Source organism: Chrysemys picta, chromosome 7 (genome assembly GCF_011386835.1).
Source record: "Chrysemys picta bellii isolate R12L10 chromosome 7, ASM1138683v2, whole genome shotgun sequence".
NCBI classification, from domain to species: domain Eukaryota; kingdom Metazoa; phylum Chordata; order Testudines; family Emydidae; genus Chrysemys; species Chrysemys picta.
The window spans coordinates 32,689,200-32,703,984 of NC_088797.1; the positions used below are offsets into that span (position 1 = coordinate 32,689,200).

A 14,785-nucleotide genomic window follows, 5' to 3' on the forward strand; every position below is an offset into this window, starting at 1 on the left:
CTATGCGGTCCCACCAGTCTGTGCTTGTTTCCCAGGCCCAGAATTGGTGTTCCATGGCATGAACCTGGCCCAATGCCACCATGATCTCCCAATCACCACAGGCCGTGCTTCTAGGAACGTCTGTGTCCATGTCCTCATCAGTATAGTAATCGCGCTGTCGTCACTTCCTTGCCCAGTTTTGCAGGTACTGCACATACTGCTGGATAATGCGCGAGGTATTTACAATGGTCAAAACTGCAGCGGAGATCTGAGCGGGCTCCAAGCTTGCCATGCTATGGCGCCTGCATGGGTAATCCTGGAAAAATGGTGCGAAACGTAGGAGAGCTGTTCAGTTCAAGATGGCCAAAAAAAGGCGGTAAATGGTTGTCTTCTGTGGCTTTCACGGAGGCGGGAAGCTCGCTAGAGCTGCAAGAGCAGGAGAGCAGAGTTTGCGGCAGAAGCGAGAGCAGAATTTGCGGCGGAAGCCAGGGCTGGCTCCAGGCACCAGGCACCCAAGCACATGCTTTGGGCGGCACCTGGTAAGGGGCAGCGGGGGGAGCGCGGCGCAGCATTCCCGGGGAGGGGGGGGGCGTTCCGGCGGCTCTCGGCGGGGGGCGGGGGCGGGCTCCGGCGGCTCTGGGGGGCGTTCCGGGAGCTCTCGGCGGGGGGCGGGCTCCGGTGTGCGGGGGGGCGTTCCGGCGGCTTTCGGCGGGGGGCGGGGGCGGGCTCCGGCGGCACTGGGGGGCGTTCCGGCGGCTCTCGGCGGGGAACGGGCTCTGGCGGTGCGGGGGGGCGTTCCGGCGGGTCTCAGCGGGGGGTGGGGGCGGGCTCCGGTGGCGCTGGGGGGCGTTCCGGCGGCTCTCGGCGGGGGGCGGGCTCCAGCGGCGCTGCGCTGCGCGGCGCTCGGCGGGGGGGGGGCAGCGCGGGGCTGGGGGGGGTTCTGGCGGCGCTCGGCATGGGGGGCAGGCTCCGGCATGCGGCGCTCGTCGGGGGGGCGGCGCGGGCACGGCGCTGGAGGGGGGTTCCGGCGGTGCTCGGCGGGGGGGGCGGCGCTCTGGGGGGGGGTTCTGGCGGCCCTCGGCTGGGGGGCTCGGGGGGCGGCGCTTTTTTTTGCTGCTTGGGGCAGCAAAAAAGCTAGAGCCGGCCCTGGCGGAAGCTGTGCGGCTCAGTTCACGATGGCCGAAAAACAGTGGGGAATTGTTGCCTTCTGTAGATTCCACAGGACCCAGGTCCGACAACATTGAAAAATTAGCTAATGATGCAAGAGTGGGAGAGCAGAGTTTGCGTCGGAAGCTGTGCTGCTCGGTTCACGGTAGCGGAAAAAAGGCGGGAAATGGTTAGATAAAAGAGTAGATAGAAAGACGAGAGGACATGCGAGGTGGAGTCATAGTACCAGGAGACAGGCGGTGCACCGTACTGCACCGTCTGCTGGAAGTATGGCATCTGCCGTAGCTTTCACGGAGGGAGGAGCGAGTGACAGCACACACCCAGAAACACCCGCGACAATGTTTTTGCCCCATCATGCACTGGGAGCTTAACTCAGAATTCTAATGGGCGGTGGGGACTGCGGGAACTGTGGGATAGCTTCCCACAGTGTACTGCTCCGACATTCGATGCTAGCCTCGGTACTGTGGATGCACTCCGCCGAATTCACACACTTTAGTGGGGACACACAGCACTGAATGTATAAAATCGCTTCAGAAAATTCGAATAGAATAAGTTTGAATTTATTTCATACTGTAGACGTACCCTTAGCTATACCTGGCAGAACATTCAAGGATCTTATGATGAACACATCTGGTGTGTATAAGCAGGGGCTGAGACCAGTCCATATCTGGTACAGGAGCATGACAGATAATGAGGTAGCTCTGAGGGTGTTCACCAAAAGTTCCTCCCAACCCTGAGGGGCAGCACTGGAGAAAGTATGAAGGTGCTTATTTGAAAATTTAACAAGTGGGTGATGGAGGCTGCATCCTGGGCCAATCAGAGGTGGGAGTCAACCTTTCAGTACTACTGAATGAGAGATGATAGGTAAAGTGGGGTTAGGTCAGGAAGGGCTTCAAAGTGACGGCAACCAGCTTATGTTTGATAAGATAGAGAACAGGAAGCCAATGAAGGGATGCAAAGAGAGGAGAGGCTTGACCAATGTGATGAGCTAGAAAAATGATCTTTGCAGCTGCAGTATTCTGAATGGATATGAGTGGGGCAAGATTGCATATGTCAGTGCGAGAGAGATGGATATTGCAATAATTAAGACATGGGATGAGAGCCTGGATGAGAGGTTTAGAAAGGCTGTATCTAAGAGATGTTTTGCAGAAAGAGTCTGCAAGATTTAGCCATAGACTGGTTATGAGGCCTTAGAAAGTAGTCCAAGTTGAAGATGATGCCCAAGTTACAGGACTAAATGACAGGCAGGCTGGTGGTATTGTCCACAGTGCTCAAGAAAGAAGGTAGCGGGGAGGGCGGGGGGAGGAAGATTAAGAACTCTGTTTTAGTCATGTTGTAGTTGAGCTGACAGCTAGACATCAATGAAGAGATGTCAGAGAGACAGGGCAAGATTTCAGTTTGGATAGAAGGAGCCAGGTCTGGAGCAGAGCAGTATGTATCTGTGGAGATAAGGCAGTTGAATTTGTGGCTGAGATTACCAGAGATAAGGTGTAGAGGAAGCAGGGCCGGCTCCAGGCACCAGCAAAGGAAGCAGGTGCGTGGGGCGGCCAATGGAAAGGGGCGAAATGTCCGGGTCTTTGGCGAAATTCGGCAGCGGGTCCCTCAGTCCCTCTCTTCCTCTTTGAGCTGCTGGTGAAGTGCTGCCAAAGAGGAAGAGAGGGAGCGAAGGACTCGCCACCGAATTGCCACCAAAGAATGAAGTGGCGCGATTGAGCTGCCACCGAAGTGACGCCGATTGGCTTTACCTTTTTTTTTTCCTGCTTCGCTGCTTGGGGTGGCACAAAAGCTGGAGCCGGCCGGCCGTGAGAGGGAGAAGAGCTCCCTAGACACGGCTGGTGCCAATCAATGATTAACTAAATCTGCCTCAGTTCCTGGTAGTGATTAGGGCCTGTTGCATCCCTTTACTGGAAAGGCCAATAAAAATCTGATAAGGATATCAGCAAAAGTTAGGTGCCTGTGGGCAGATAGGAACAGCTTGAAAGTGGCATGTAAGATAAGCTCATAAACCCACAGGTGTTTAACTCTCCTCCACTATTGGCTGGTTATAGTCAGTTGCAGTGTGGGTGCCACTCCTATTACCTCTCTCACCCTAGAGCCAAGGGTTAATGTTTACCCAGGGCAATACCTATCTTAGGTAATTAGATGCTCCCCATTACCATGGTATCTGAGTACTTCACAATCTTGAGTGTAGCATTGCCCCTCTGGCCCAAGCAATTAGCTACTACCTGGGGTCTTGCAGAGCTGCTTCCATTAGTAGGAGAAATCAGTGAGATGAGGTAGGTCTATTCCTAGGTGTAATCTCATCTATTCACAAAGAATGCATACAAAGTCCTGTTTCCCTGAATGCAGTAGACACTAACAACAGCTGGTAGTTACCTTGCTTTGAAATCCCCAAGTCTGCCCCTCCAGTGGGCTCTGTGCCCAAGAAGCCCTGCCTTTCTGCTTCCTCTCAGGATCCCACTCACAACAGCTTCTTCTCTGCCTGGCACTGGCCAAGATGCCCCTCTACAACCCAGGAGAAGGAGCTTGACTGTAGGGCCTGTTACAGTTACAGGGTAACTGGATCTGTATTCCCTCTCCATGGTTTCTCAAGGTCACCCACTTAAGTTTTCCAGCTCCCAGCCATCGCCTCTGTTGAGCAGAGACCCGCTTCTCTCTCTCCCTTCTGACTTTTTTTTTTTTTTTACAGCTGCACTGGTCCCTGCCTCACACTGTGATATCCCCAGCAAGCCAGTCTGCCGAAAGCCCAGTCCTTGGGCTTTGCTCTGTCTCTCTGAGGGTTATGAACAGTCTATTGCCAGCAGTTACAAATAACCACATAGCTCTTTCTAAGCAGGCACATTTATTCTTAAGGTAAAAGCGTTACAGAGAAAACATATAAAACCGATAAACAGATTTAAACACATGCTGAACACACCAGGAATCACCCATCAGTCTCACTCTAGTAGGCCAAAGTCTTTCCAATCCCTCCTCCGGAGTTGAGGCCCCTGGGACATAAGGTCCTGTCCAATCGCTGGATCAGAAAGAAGGCCTAGTGTCAGTTCCAGGTCATCCTTTCATACCCAAAGCCCTTTTCTTTGTACCCCAGTCTCTGGAAAGCCCAGATTGAGCCAGTATATGGAAACCCCTCCAGGGGGTCATACCTCTCTTGAGTTGTTTATCCTTAGGCCAGGTCTATACCTGGAAATCAGGTCGGTATAACTACGTCACTCCTGGGTGTGAAAAATCCACACCCCTGAGCGACGCAGTTCAACCGACCTAACCTCTGGTGTAGACAGCGCTAAGTCAACAGGAGAATTCTCCCATCAGCATAGCTACTGCCTCTTGGGGAGGTGGATTTCCTACGCTGATGGTAGAATCCCTCCTCTCAGCCTAAGTAACGTCTTCACTGGAGCATTACGGCAGTGCAGCTGCAGCGTTTTAAGTGTAGACCTGCCCTCAGTGATTCACCTTAATCACCCCCCACTGTTTGTAGTTCCTGTAGGGGCTGTAACCCACCCCCACAGAGTACAGCACAATCAATCATAGACTTAACACAAAATGGTCCTCAAAGATATTGCAGACGACCTATTTCCGTTCTCTTGTTGCCTCACTTCTCTGGGCAGAGTTCCTCTGGGCAGCATCTGCTGAGATCTTGGACTCCTTCGTGGAGTGCTGGCCGCTGTCTAGGATTGCCAGGGAGTTCTGCTTCCCAGTCCCCACTGCCATGGGCGGTGGGTGAAACTTCCCCTGGAGGAGGCTAGCTCCTTGCTCCGCCTCTTCCACCCATGGCCCCACTTCTTCCGCCCAGGACCACGCCCACACTCCACCCCAGCTCCGCCCCACCACCTCCCCCTTCCTGCTCACCCCCCCACACACACCTCTCACCATATTCCTCCTCCATGAGGCCCCCACCACCAGCCGGTCCCTGCGTCCCTCCTCTCATCCACACACCCCCTTCCCCCGAGGCCCCTGCTGCTCGCACTCTCCACACCCCTCCTCTCCTCCCCCCGCGAGGACCCCCCAACCCTCACCGTATCCCTCCTTGCTTCCACCCCTCTCCCCTGCAAGGCCCCCTCGCCCAGCACTTGCTGTAGAGCAGAGGCAGGCCCACCACAGCCCAGGCGTCCGGCGGTGGGGCAGCGGCGGCCTGGCCTATTATACCCGCTGTCTTAGGGTTACCATATTTTGTGCCTCCAAATGGAGGACACTCCACGGGGCCCCGGCCCCGCCCCCGCCCCCTCCCCAACTCCGCCCCCTCCCCAAAGTCTCCGCCCCCTCCCCTGCTTCCCGCGAACATTTAATTCGCGGGAAGCCTGAAGCAGGTAAGGGGGAGTGTGGGGGGAGGAGGCGCGGCCCAGGCTGGCCCCCTGGCGGCTCCAGCCTGGGTCGGCTCGGGCCCTGGGGTGCCGGCCCCGGCCCCCGGCCGACCACCCCCGGCCCGCCCAGCACTGCCGGCCCCCGGCGGCCCAGCGCACCCCCCAGCGGCCCGGCCCCGCGACCATGGCCCCGCGACCCCGGACTGGCCCCGCGCACCCTCCCGCTACCCCGGACCGGCTCCTGGCCCCGCGGCCCCGCGGCCCAGCGCACCCCCCGGTGGCCCGGACCGGCTCCCGGCCCCGCGGCCCCGCGCACCCCCCGCTACCCCGGACCGGCTCCCAGCCCCGCGGCCCAGCGCACCCCCCGGCGGCCCGGACCGGTTCCCGGCCCCGCGGCCCAGCGCACCCCCCGCTACCCCGGACCGGCTCCCGGCCCCGCGGCCCAGCCCACCCCCCGGCGGCCCGGACCGGCTCCCGGCCCCGCGGCCCAGCGCACCCCCCCTGCGGGCCCGGCCCGGACCCCGGCCCGGCACCGCGCCCCCGGCTCCCCGCCCGGCACCGCGCCCGGCCCGGCACCATGCCCCCGGCCCCGCGACCCCGGCCCGGCCCCGCACCGGCCCCGGCCAAAGAGGCCCCGGCCGAGCCCTCCCTCCCTCCCGATTTTCCCGGACATGCCCGGCTTTTGGGGATTTCCCCCCGGACGGGGATTTGAGCCCCCAAAAGCCGGACATGTCCGGGAAAATCCGGACGTATGGTAATCCTACGCTGTCTATGCCCACTGTTCTAACTGCTAAACTGTCCGTCCCCCCCCCCACCACATACTCTAGAGCCAGCAAAGGAACCCAGGCGTCCTGCCTCCCAGATCTGTGTTTAATCAACTAGACCTCACTGTCACTTTTTACTGCTAAATAGTAACAATATATCTTGAAGGGAAAGTGTCTGCCATGGGACAGATCCTCACTGGTGCAAATCCCGCATGAGCCTTTGGCTTAGTGCAAATCAGTGCAGATCCGTCCATCTGAGGATATGCCCCAGAAGGATATTTAAAGCTTGAGGACTTGTCTTCTTTAGGGAAAAAGGTGGGGATTTTAGCAGGCCTATGCTCTTCTGTGGGAAAATCCTAGTGTGGACAAGGCAGGGGGAGTTTTCTTGCACGCGCACACAGGGCCGGCTCTAGCATTTTTGTCGCCCCAAGCGCGTGCGTGCGCACACACACACACACACAGAGCCGCAATTGTGATCGGCGGCAATTCGGCGGCAGGTCCTTTGCTCCCAGAGGGAGTGACGGCCCCGCCGCCGAACGACTGGACGTGCCGCCCTCCTCTTCATTGGCCGCCCCAGGCACCTGCTTGCTACGCTGGTGCCTGGAGCCGGCCCTGCGCGTGCGCACACACACACACTCTCTCTCTCTCTAGCAGGGTGCAGTTTAGCATCTATCTCGACTGGATAAACCCATGTGAAAACTCCAAGCCACCTGGTCTGTGCTGGGATTTCACCCTGCCTTCCTTACCACAGGATATGATTCCTCCCCGCTTCTCCCCTAGTGTGGCCCTGAGACCTGGGACTGGCTGCAGGCCAGCAGGGTGGTGAGGAAGCTCTGAACAGACCTGGGGACAGGGGCAATCCTGGGCAGGAATGAGGAACCAACTCCCTGCAGAAAAGTGAAAGTACTTAGGGAACTGGCCAGGGGACGCAGTGTGCTCTGTCTCCGACTAGATGGGAGGAAGCTCTTGGGCTTGCCCACAAAGCAGGAAATTCCAAACACGTGTCTTCCAGCCGAGCCAGACTTTTCTGAGCAAAGGGCTGGTTTAGGATAAATCGAAACTGAGCTGTGTTTATAAAGTCACGAATGCACTGAGCTCTTAGGAGATGACTGGCAGCCTGTGAGGGAGAGCTTGGCCAGGCCAGTGAAGCACAGCTTCTGTCGGGATGGTCCCAAGCTGCTAAGTGCCCCTCGGCCGGAGTACACACTTTTCCTTGGGGGTCTGTCACCTCAAGAGCTGACCCCATGCATGTCCATGGCATGGAGCGGTTTGGGACTAACCCTCTGTCCCAGAGCAGCACTAGCTGCCTCTCTGAAGACTCACAGGATGGGAATATCCTAATGGTTGGAGCGGTGGTAAGTACAGAAAGAGCTGTGTGAGAGAGAGATTGTGTGAGTGTTGTGACAGAGAGACCTGTGTGAGTGTGACAGAACTGTGAGTGTGTGACATTGTGTAGTATGTGAGACAGAGAGAATGCTGTGTGTGTGTGACAGCATGTGTGTGGCAGAGAACTCTCTGTGTGCGTGATTGTGTATATGGGACAGTATGTGTAAGAGACAGAAGTGTGTGTGTGTGTGTGTGTGTGTGAGAGAGAGAGCTGTGTGTGTGAGAGAACTGTGTGTATGACTGCATGTGTGAGAGAACTGCATGTGTGTGAGAAAGTGTGTGACAGAAAGAACTGTGCTTTTGTGTGTGTGACAGAGACGTGTATATGTATGTGAGTGTATGTGTGACACTGTGTGTCAGACACAGAGCTGTGTGTTGTGTGAGTGTGTGTGTGTGTGTGTAAGAGAGACAGAAAGATCTGTTTCAGATCTGTGTGACAGAAAGAACTGTGTGTGTGACAGAGATCTGTATGTGTTTGAGTGACAGAGAATAGAGTGTGTGAGAGACAGAGAGACCTGTGTGAGACAGAGACCTGTGTGTGTGAGAAAACTGTGTGTGACAATGTGTGTATTTAACAGTGTGTGTGTGTGTGTGTGTGAGAGAGAGAGAGAACTGTGCATGTGTGCAAGAGCATGTGTGAGAGAACTGTATGTGCATGTATGTGTGACAGTGTGTGTGATAGAGAACTGTGTGTTGTGTGACTGTGTGTGTATGAGACAGAGATCTCTGTGTGTGTGACAGAAATAACTGTGTGTGTGTGTGAGAGAGAGAGAGAGAGACCTGTATGTGTGTTTGAGTGTGTGAGATAATTGTGTGTGTCAGTGTGTGTGTGTGTGTGTGTGAGAGAGAGAGAGAGAGAGAGAGAGAGAGAACAGTGTGAGACAGAGACCTGTATGCATGAAAGAAAATAGTATGTGTGTGTTTGACAGTGTGTGTGTATGTGTGTGTGTGTGTGTGAGAGAGAGAGAGCGAGAGCGAGAGAGCTGTGCATGTGTGCAAGAGCATGTGAAAGAAAGTGTTTGTGTGACAGAGACAACTGTATGGGTAGGAGTGTGGTGTTTTTGTATATCGCAGAGAGAGATTGTGTGTGTCTGAACATTTGACAGATATTTTGTGTGTGTGTGTGTGTAAGAGTTTGTGTGTGTGTGTCTGCCTGTGTGAAAGGGAGATTGTGTGACTGTGTATATGACAAAGACTGTGTCTGTGCCAGATTGTGTGTGTGTGTAAAAGATGTGGGGAGACAGGCAGAGGGTCAGCTGTAGCTGTCCGTCACCCTAGAATAATCCTTTCATCCCCAGCATTGACTCCAGATTCCCCTCAGGTAGTTGGGATCACAATAGGGCTCTGAGACCTGCTGGGAGACTGACTGCCAGCCTGGGTGGGACTCTCCACTGTGCCTAGGTCACCTAGGAGCCCCAACCCACAGACAGTCACTGGGCTTGTGCTCCTAAATCCCCTTGTGTGCATGAAGAAGTGTGCCCATGGCTGCCATAAGGCAGCCCTGATCCGATTCACCATTGAGCCATGACTGGTGTGGGTTCAAAACAGCCAGTGCCCAACACCCATAGTCCTGTGTGTTCTATTGCCCCAGAACCCCGGTACTTTGTTGTTAGCTTGGGTTCACTTGGGATGATAAAGAGAAGAGCAGAGACACCCAAAAGTCCTGATCTCCCTCCCCGGCTCTAACCACTAGACTCTACTCCCCTCCTCTCCCTGAACCAAGAATAGAACCCAGGAGCCCTGACACAGTCTCCTCTTCTAACCCACAGGATCCCACAACCCTGGAGTGCAAAGCCCTCTGTTTCTAGCCCCAGCGCAGGCACAGTGTGGGTAGCAGCGGGGCAAGCATCCTCCCTTCTCCCCTTGCTCTTCCCGCTGATTGGCTTCACTTCACCCCACTACTAGGAGGGTAGAAGGGGGTCAGCCCCAATGGCCCATCCAGCCCTCGGCTTCACTGCTAAGGGTGTGGGTTGGGGATCAGCTAGTGCCCTCTGTGCTGGGGAGCCCCCTCAACTGAAGCCCAGCCAACTCATCTCATGCCTCACTGGTTGATTTGTCTCCCAGAATTCTTTGGAAGAAAAGAAGCTGAAAAGACGTCAAAAGAATCGTGCAGCTGCCCAGAGGAGCCGACAAAAGCACACGGAGAAGGCGGACGAGCTCCATCAGGTCAGTGGAGGGGGGCTAAGAGGGACAAGACAGGATGAAATATAGGGGCGCTGGTGCGGGACCCCACAAAGGGAAGGCTCCCCTGTTAGCAACTTAACAAGAACTGATGGTGGGAGTCAAGGAGGTCATAGGTGCGAGGACCACTGCCTTCTGGTGGAGGTGATCAAAACTGCATAACTACATGTGTCCTAAGGCCTACCGGTGAGCAGGGATTCTTCATCAGCACAAGTGGCAAGGCCTGAGGTGGGATCCCTTAGTGAGACATGCTGGAACCACAGCCTCGGAGGAAGGAAGATCTCTCTCTCTAGCCCCGGAGCAATCACTGGCTCTTTAAGACCCAAACATGGGATGATGGGGTGAGGTACCATCCTGGCTGTCCGAAGCCAAGGGTTGGAAGCAGGATGAGGAGCAGGGGCTCTGCAAGATGACTTCCTGCAGCACCAGAAAGTTGGGGTTTTGTGAACCAAAAATAGCCACATGCATTAAGTGTGGCCCCTGGGCCCCTCTCAGTTTGCTGGTGTGGTGTCTAGTGCGTTTGTGTGAAGTCAGTGCAGGCCCATGATCACAGCAGGAGTCAGGACTCCTGGGTTCTGTTCTCTGCTCTGGGAGGGGAATGCGCTTTAGTGGCTAGAGGCGGGGGAACACTGGGACTCATGCCTCCTGGGCTCAACTGTCACCTTCATGGAAATGATTCTGAGCCCTCCCGCTCCTCTCCCAGAGCTGGGGCTAGAATCCAGGACTCCTGGCTCCCAGTCCTCCATGTTAGTCCTTACGTCACTGTATGCCTATTCCGTACGTTATCTGTATTACGGCAGCATCCATAGACTGTAACCCCCCATTGTGCCAGGTGCTGCACAGACACTCAGTGAGAGGCGGTCTCTGCCCTGAAGAGCTGACAGTTTAGATAGACAAAGGTGGGAGGGGAAAGAGGCATAAAGTGGGGAAGGGACTTACCCAGGCTCACCCAGCAGGTCAGTGGCAGAGCTGGGATCAAGCTAGGAATAACCTTCTCTGGTTTGTGCTATGCAGGAGGTCAGACTAGATCATGATGGTCCCTTGTGGCCTTAAAATCTATGAACCCAGGTATCCTGACTCTCAGACCATGCATACCCATTAGACTCCCACTGTCTCTCACTAGTCTGTTCCATCGCATTTGTGAGCTGCAGAATTTCTAGCCCTCCATTCTCTATTACATCCCCATAGCAAGGTACACAGGGGGCCTTCCAAACCATTCCCTTTGCATGCAGTTGGTTAAGGAGAAGCTGTGTCTAGCAAGGACACAAGGCTATGCCCAGCTGACCTGTCAGAGGGAAAGTGATAGCAAAAGCGCTCAGTGGTCTGGACTTTGGTAGGGAGCCAGTGAGAGACAGGAGACCTTGCATAGAGCAGAAACATAGGATGTTGCAGACTGGCCCAGTAGCCTGTCTCTGACAGTGCCCAGCAAAGAAAGGTGTAAGAGACCCATAAAAGCAGATGTGCACTACTCTGCTCCCCACATTAGGCCTCATCCTGGTCTCTACTAGTCAGAGCTTTGCTGAAGCCCAAAGTTTAATATCTCTTCCACAATTTTTACCAACATTAACTCCAGCTATTCCTGTTCTCATATATGTCTCCACACTCCTTTTTCTGAGTCTTGCTAATCTCTTGGCCTCAGTGACTTGCTGTGGCAGAGAGTTCCACAGGCTAATGCTATGTTGTATGAGTGAGATTCTCCTTTGATTAGTTGTGAATTTCCCCTCTTTCAATTTCATCGAACGGCCCCTTGTTCTCATGGTACGAGACAAGGAAAACATAAGCTCTCCTCTCCCTTCTCTAGACCAGACAGTATTTTAGAGACTTTGATCATGTCCCCTCTCTTTTGTCTCCTTGAAATCCTTCCCAGTCTTTTCAGAGAGTGTTTCCAGGCCTCTGACCCCCCATGCTCATTCTGCAATACCCTTTTGGAGATGGGGTGACCAGTAGTGCACACAGAACCTAGCTCAGGTACCTGTCTGCACCCCATTACCCTAGTCACTGAGCATCTCACTGGCCTTACTGCATTTTTATTCTCCGCACCCTGGTGAGGCAGGGCAGTGCTATTACCCTCATTGTATAGATGGGGAAAGTGAGGCAGAGACTAAGGGACTTGCCTAAGGCCATAGAGGAAATCTGTGGCAGAGCAGAGAATTGAACCTGGGTCGCCCGACTGACTCTGACCACTAGGCCCACCTTCCTCTGCTATCCAGTATTCCAGAGGAGGCCGCACCATTGGCGTACAGAACAGCACTAGAAATTTTTCCTTATTCTTCTTCTTCACCCCAGTGCCTTTTTGGCCCCTCATCAACCCCCACACCGCACCTTCAATGTGATCAAGGTGCCTAGAAATCCTCAAGCACCATCCATGCAAGGGGAAGGCTGTGGATTTAAAGGCCAGGGAAGTGAATGGCAGTGCTGAGGGCAATGCTAACGCAGCTGCCGGGCACATACTGTGAAGCATGTGCAGGCACAGCAGTGTCCCCTGCTGATAGAATCGGAACTGTTCAGCCAGGTGTCCTAGATCCAGCATAGCCAATAGCAGGTGGAGGGTGGGGGAAATCAGGGCTCTATCCTTGCACGATTATGTTATTGGCCATGGATTATGTACAATTCTTAGGGCCCAATTCTGTCCCTCTGCATGACCCTATAGAAGCAGATATGGGGATAACTAGGGGCAGAATTTGGCTCATGAGAGGCAATGACCAGCCTGTTAACCCAGCACCCACGTCCTGCTGTATGGGCACTGATGTGAAAGCACCAGCAGAGCCTGTGCCCCATTGTTTGGAGTCAGCAGTGTATCCATTGTTGCTGTTTGCTATTCTGTGACTGTGCCTGTCACCACATCAACCACTAGGGGTCACTGGTGTTCTGCACAGAAATGGCTAGAAATAATTAATAGAGCTGATCTTCCTAATCATTAAGGAAAAGATTACGTCAGAGAGGTCACAGATTCCATAATTTTCAGAGACCTCTGTGACATTTTCCACTTCAGCACTGAGGGGATGGGCTGGAGCTGTCAGCCAGCAGGGGCCCTAGAGCTCTGAGCTGGCATGGGGACCCAGAGCTCCGGTCCCAGAGCTCTCAGCCATGGGGGGGGGGGGGGTGTCCCTGGAGCTCCCAGCTGTCACGGGCAGCCCCCAGCACTCCAAGCTACGGCAGCGGTGTATGCTGGACCCCTCCACTCTTCTGCAGCAGGGATCAGGCTCTCTTCCCCACCCCGCTCGGGCTTCAGTCCTCCCCCCATCAGCCCTATTTTATCACAGTTATTTTTAGTACAAGTCAGGGACAGGTCACAGGCTTGTGTGAATTTTTGTTTATTGCCCATGACCTGTCCCTGACTTGCCTGTGACCTGCCCCTGACTTGTACTAAAAATAACTGTGACAAAATCTTAACCTTTCTAATAATCAAGTAGTAAGAATGAGAACTGAGAATATAACCCAGGAGTCCTGACTCCCAGCACCCCCCCACCTCTAACCCATTAGACTCCACTCCCTTGCCCTACTGAACCTGGCCCCCTAGAGATCCATTCTCCAAGGTGGCCTGAATTTTAGTCTAACCCCTTCTTTCTTTGCTCCCTTCACCCCAGCAACACGAGCAGCTGGAGCAAAATAACACAGCCCTGAAGAAGGAGATTGAGGCCCTGAAGGAGGAGCTGAACTACTGGAATCAAATGCTCAAGGACCATGAATCCACCTGCCCGGGCATGCTGACTCCCTCCTTGCCAACACAGGCCCCTCTTCTGCACTGGCTGGCTGAGGGGCTGAACCGGGGGATACAGTGACCCTGGCTACCCCTTGGGAGTCCTAAGCTAAGGAGGGCTGTTAAACTGTGAGAGAAGAGCTGCTGCATTGGATCAGACCCATAGACCCATCCAGCCCGGTATCTCTCCCTCCCTACTGCCCTGGCTCAGGCTCACAGCCCATGTAGTTCCATCTTTGACATCAGCCAGAAGCAGATGCTTGAAAGGACAGCACCAAATGTAATCTGGGAGGTGGGCTGGTGAGTGGATGCAGCTTTGCTTCCTTCCAGGCAGCAGATCTCTCCACAACAATCAAACGGTCTTCCTCAGATCATGGTTAGAGGGGGAATTCCTAACCAATCCATGAGGTAACCCAGAATGGGATCATGCACAGACAGAACCCAGCACAATACAGGGAGCAGAAGACCTTGCCGGATGCTGTCTAACACTAAAGCCAAAACAGACTGGTGGCATGTGAGGAGACTAATAAAATTCACACTCCCAACCTCCAGCCAACACTTGACCTTGCTCTATCCAGCCTGGTCTCCCCACCCTACTACACAGAACTGGGGACACCAATCAGCTAGGATTCCCTAAAAGGTGCAACTCAGAGGGGCTAGTGCTAGGCCCTATCCATTTAGCCCTTAGTGCAGCCCTGGTGCATTATGGCGTCCAGGCTTTTTCCCTAGCCTTAAGCACAGTGTGAATTTCACCCTAAGGAGCCATTACCAAGCTGCTGTCTGGGCAGCAGTTTGTACTGAAATGGATTGTTATTTTCCTGGGTTCTTTGCTAACTGGGTGCCATGTTTAATGAGACGATGAACTTCTGACATTTTTGTAAATGTCTGTTCTATGCAACAGAGACACTGTTTCTGCAGGAGAGTCTATTGGCTTGGAGTTTGTGTCTGCAGAGGTGTGAACCTTACATTAAACTGGGTTTATTCTCTTGTATGAGGGAGTTCAGTTTTTGAGGCAGAGGCTCACTCATTAGATTGGTATATTACGAGCCAGGCCCCAATTATGGTGTACACATTAGCCATATAATCAGATTCCAGGAATGTCACTCTCACAGAAGGGACCACGCTGATTATCTAGTCTGACCTCAGGCACAGTGCAGGCCACAGACCCTCCCCCACCTACTCCTGTGATAGACCCATAACCTCTGGCTGAGTTACTGAAGTCCTCAAATCATGATTTAAAGACTTCAAGGTACAGAGACTCCACCTTTTACACTAGCTTAAACCTGCCTGACACATGCCCTGGACTGCAG

General features: G+C 54.3%; 1 protein-coding gene across 1 annotated transcript; it reads left to right on the plus strand.

Moving 5' to 3' along the window:
• Positions 1–6,878: 6,878 nt before the first annotated feature.
• BATF2 (basic leucine zipper ATF-like transcription factor 2) lies at positions 6,879–14,466 on the plus strand. The gene is made up of 3 exons (XM_005307907.5): positions 6,879–7,563; positions 9,659–9,760; positions 13,363–14,466. Exons 1-3 carry the CDS (start codon positions 7,453–7,455, stop codon positions 13,555–13,557), a joined length of 408 nt encoding a protein of 135 aa, XP_005307964.1. The 5' UTR covers positions 6,879–7,452; the 3' UTR covers positions 13,558–14,466.
• The last annotated feature ends 319 nt before the right edge of the window (positions 14,467–14,785 follow it).

Excerpts from the sequence above, each read along its gene's own strand:
- BATF2 (XM_005307907.5), top strand. The coding sequence starts at position 7,453 with ATGCATGTCCATGGCATGGAGCGGTTTGGGACTAACCCTCTGTCCCAG. Across the intron at positions 7,564-9,658 it reads TCCTAATGGTTGGAGCGGTG|AATTCTTTGGAAGAAAAGAA; the intron begins GTAAGTACAGAA and ends TTTGTCTCCCAG. Across the intron at positions 9,761-13,362 it reads AGGCGGACGAGCTCCATCAG|CAACACGAGCAGCTGGAGCA; the intron begins GTCAGTGGAGGG and ends CCTTCACCCCAG.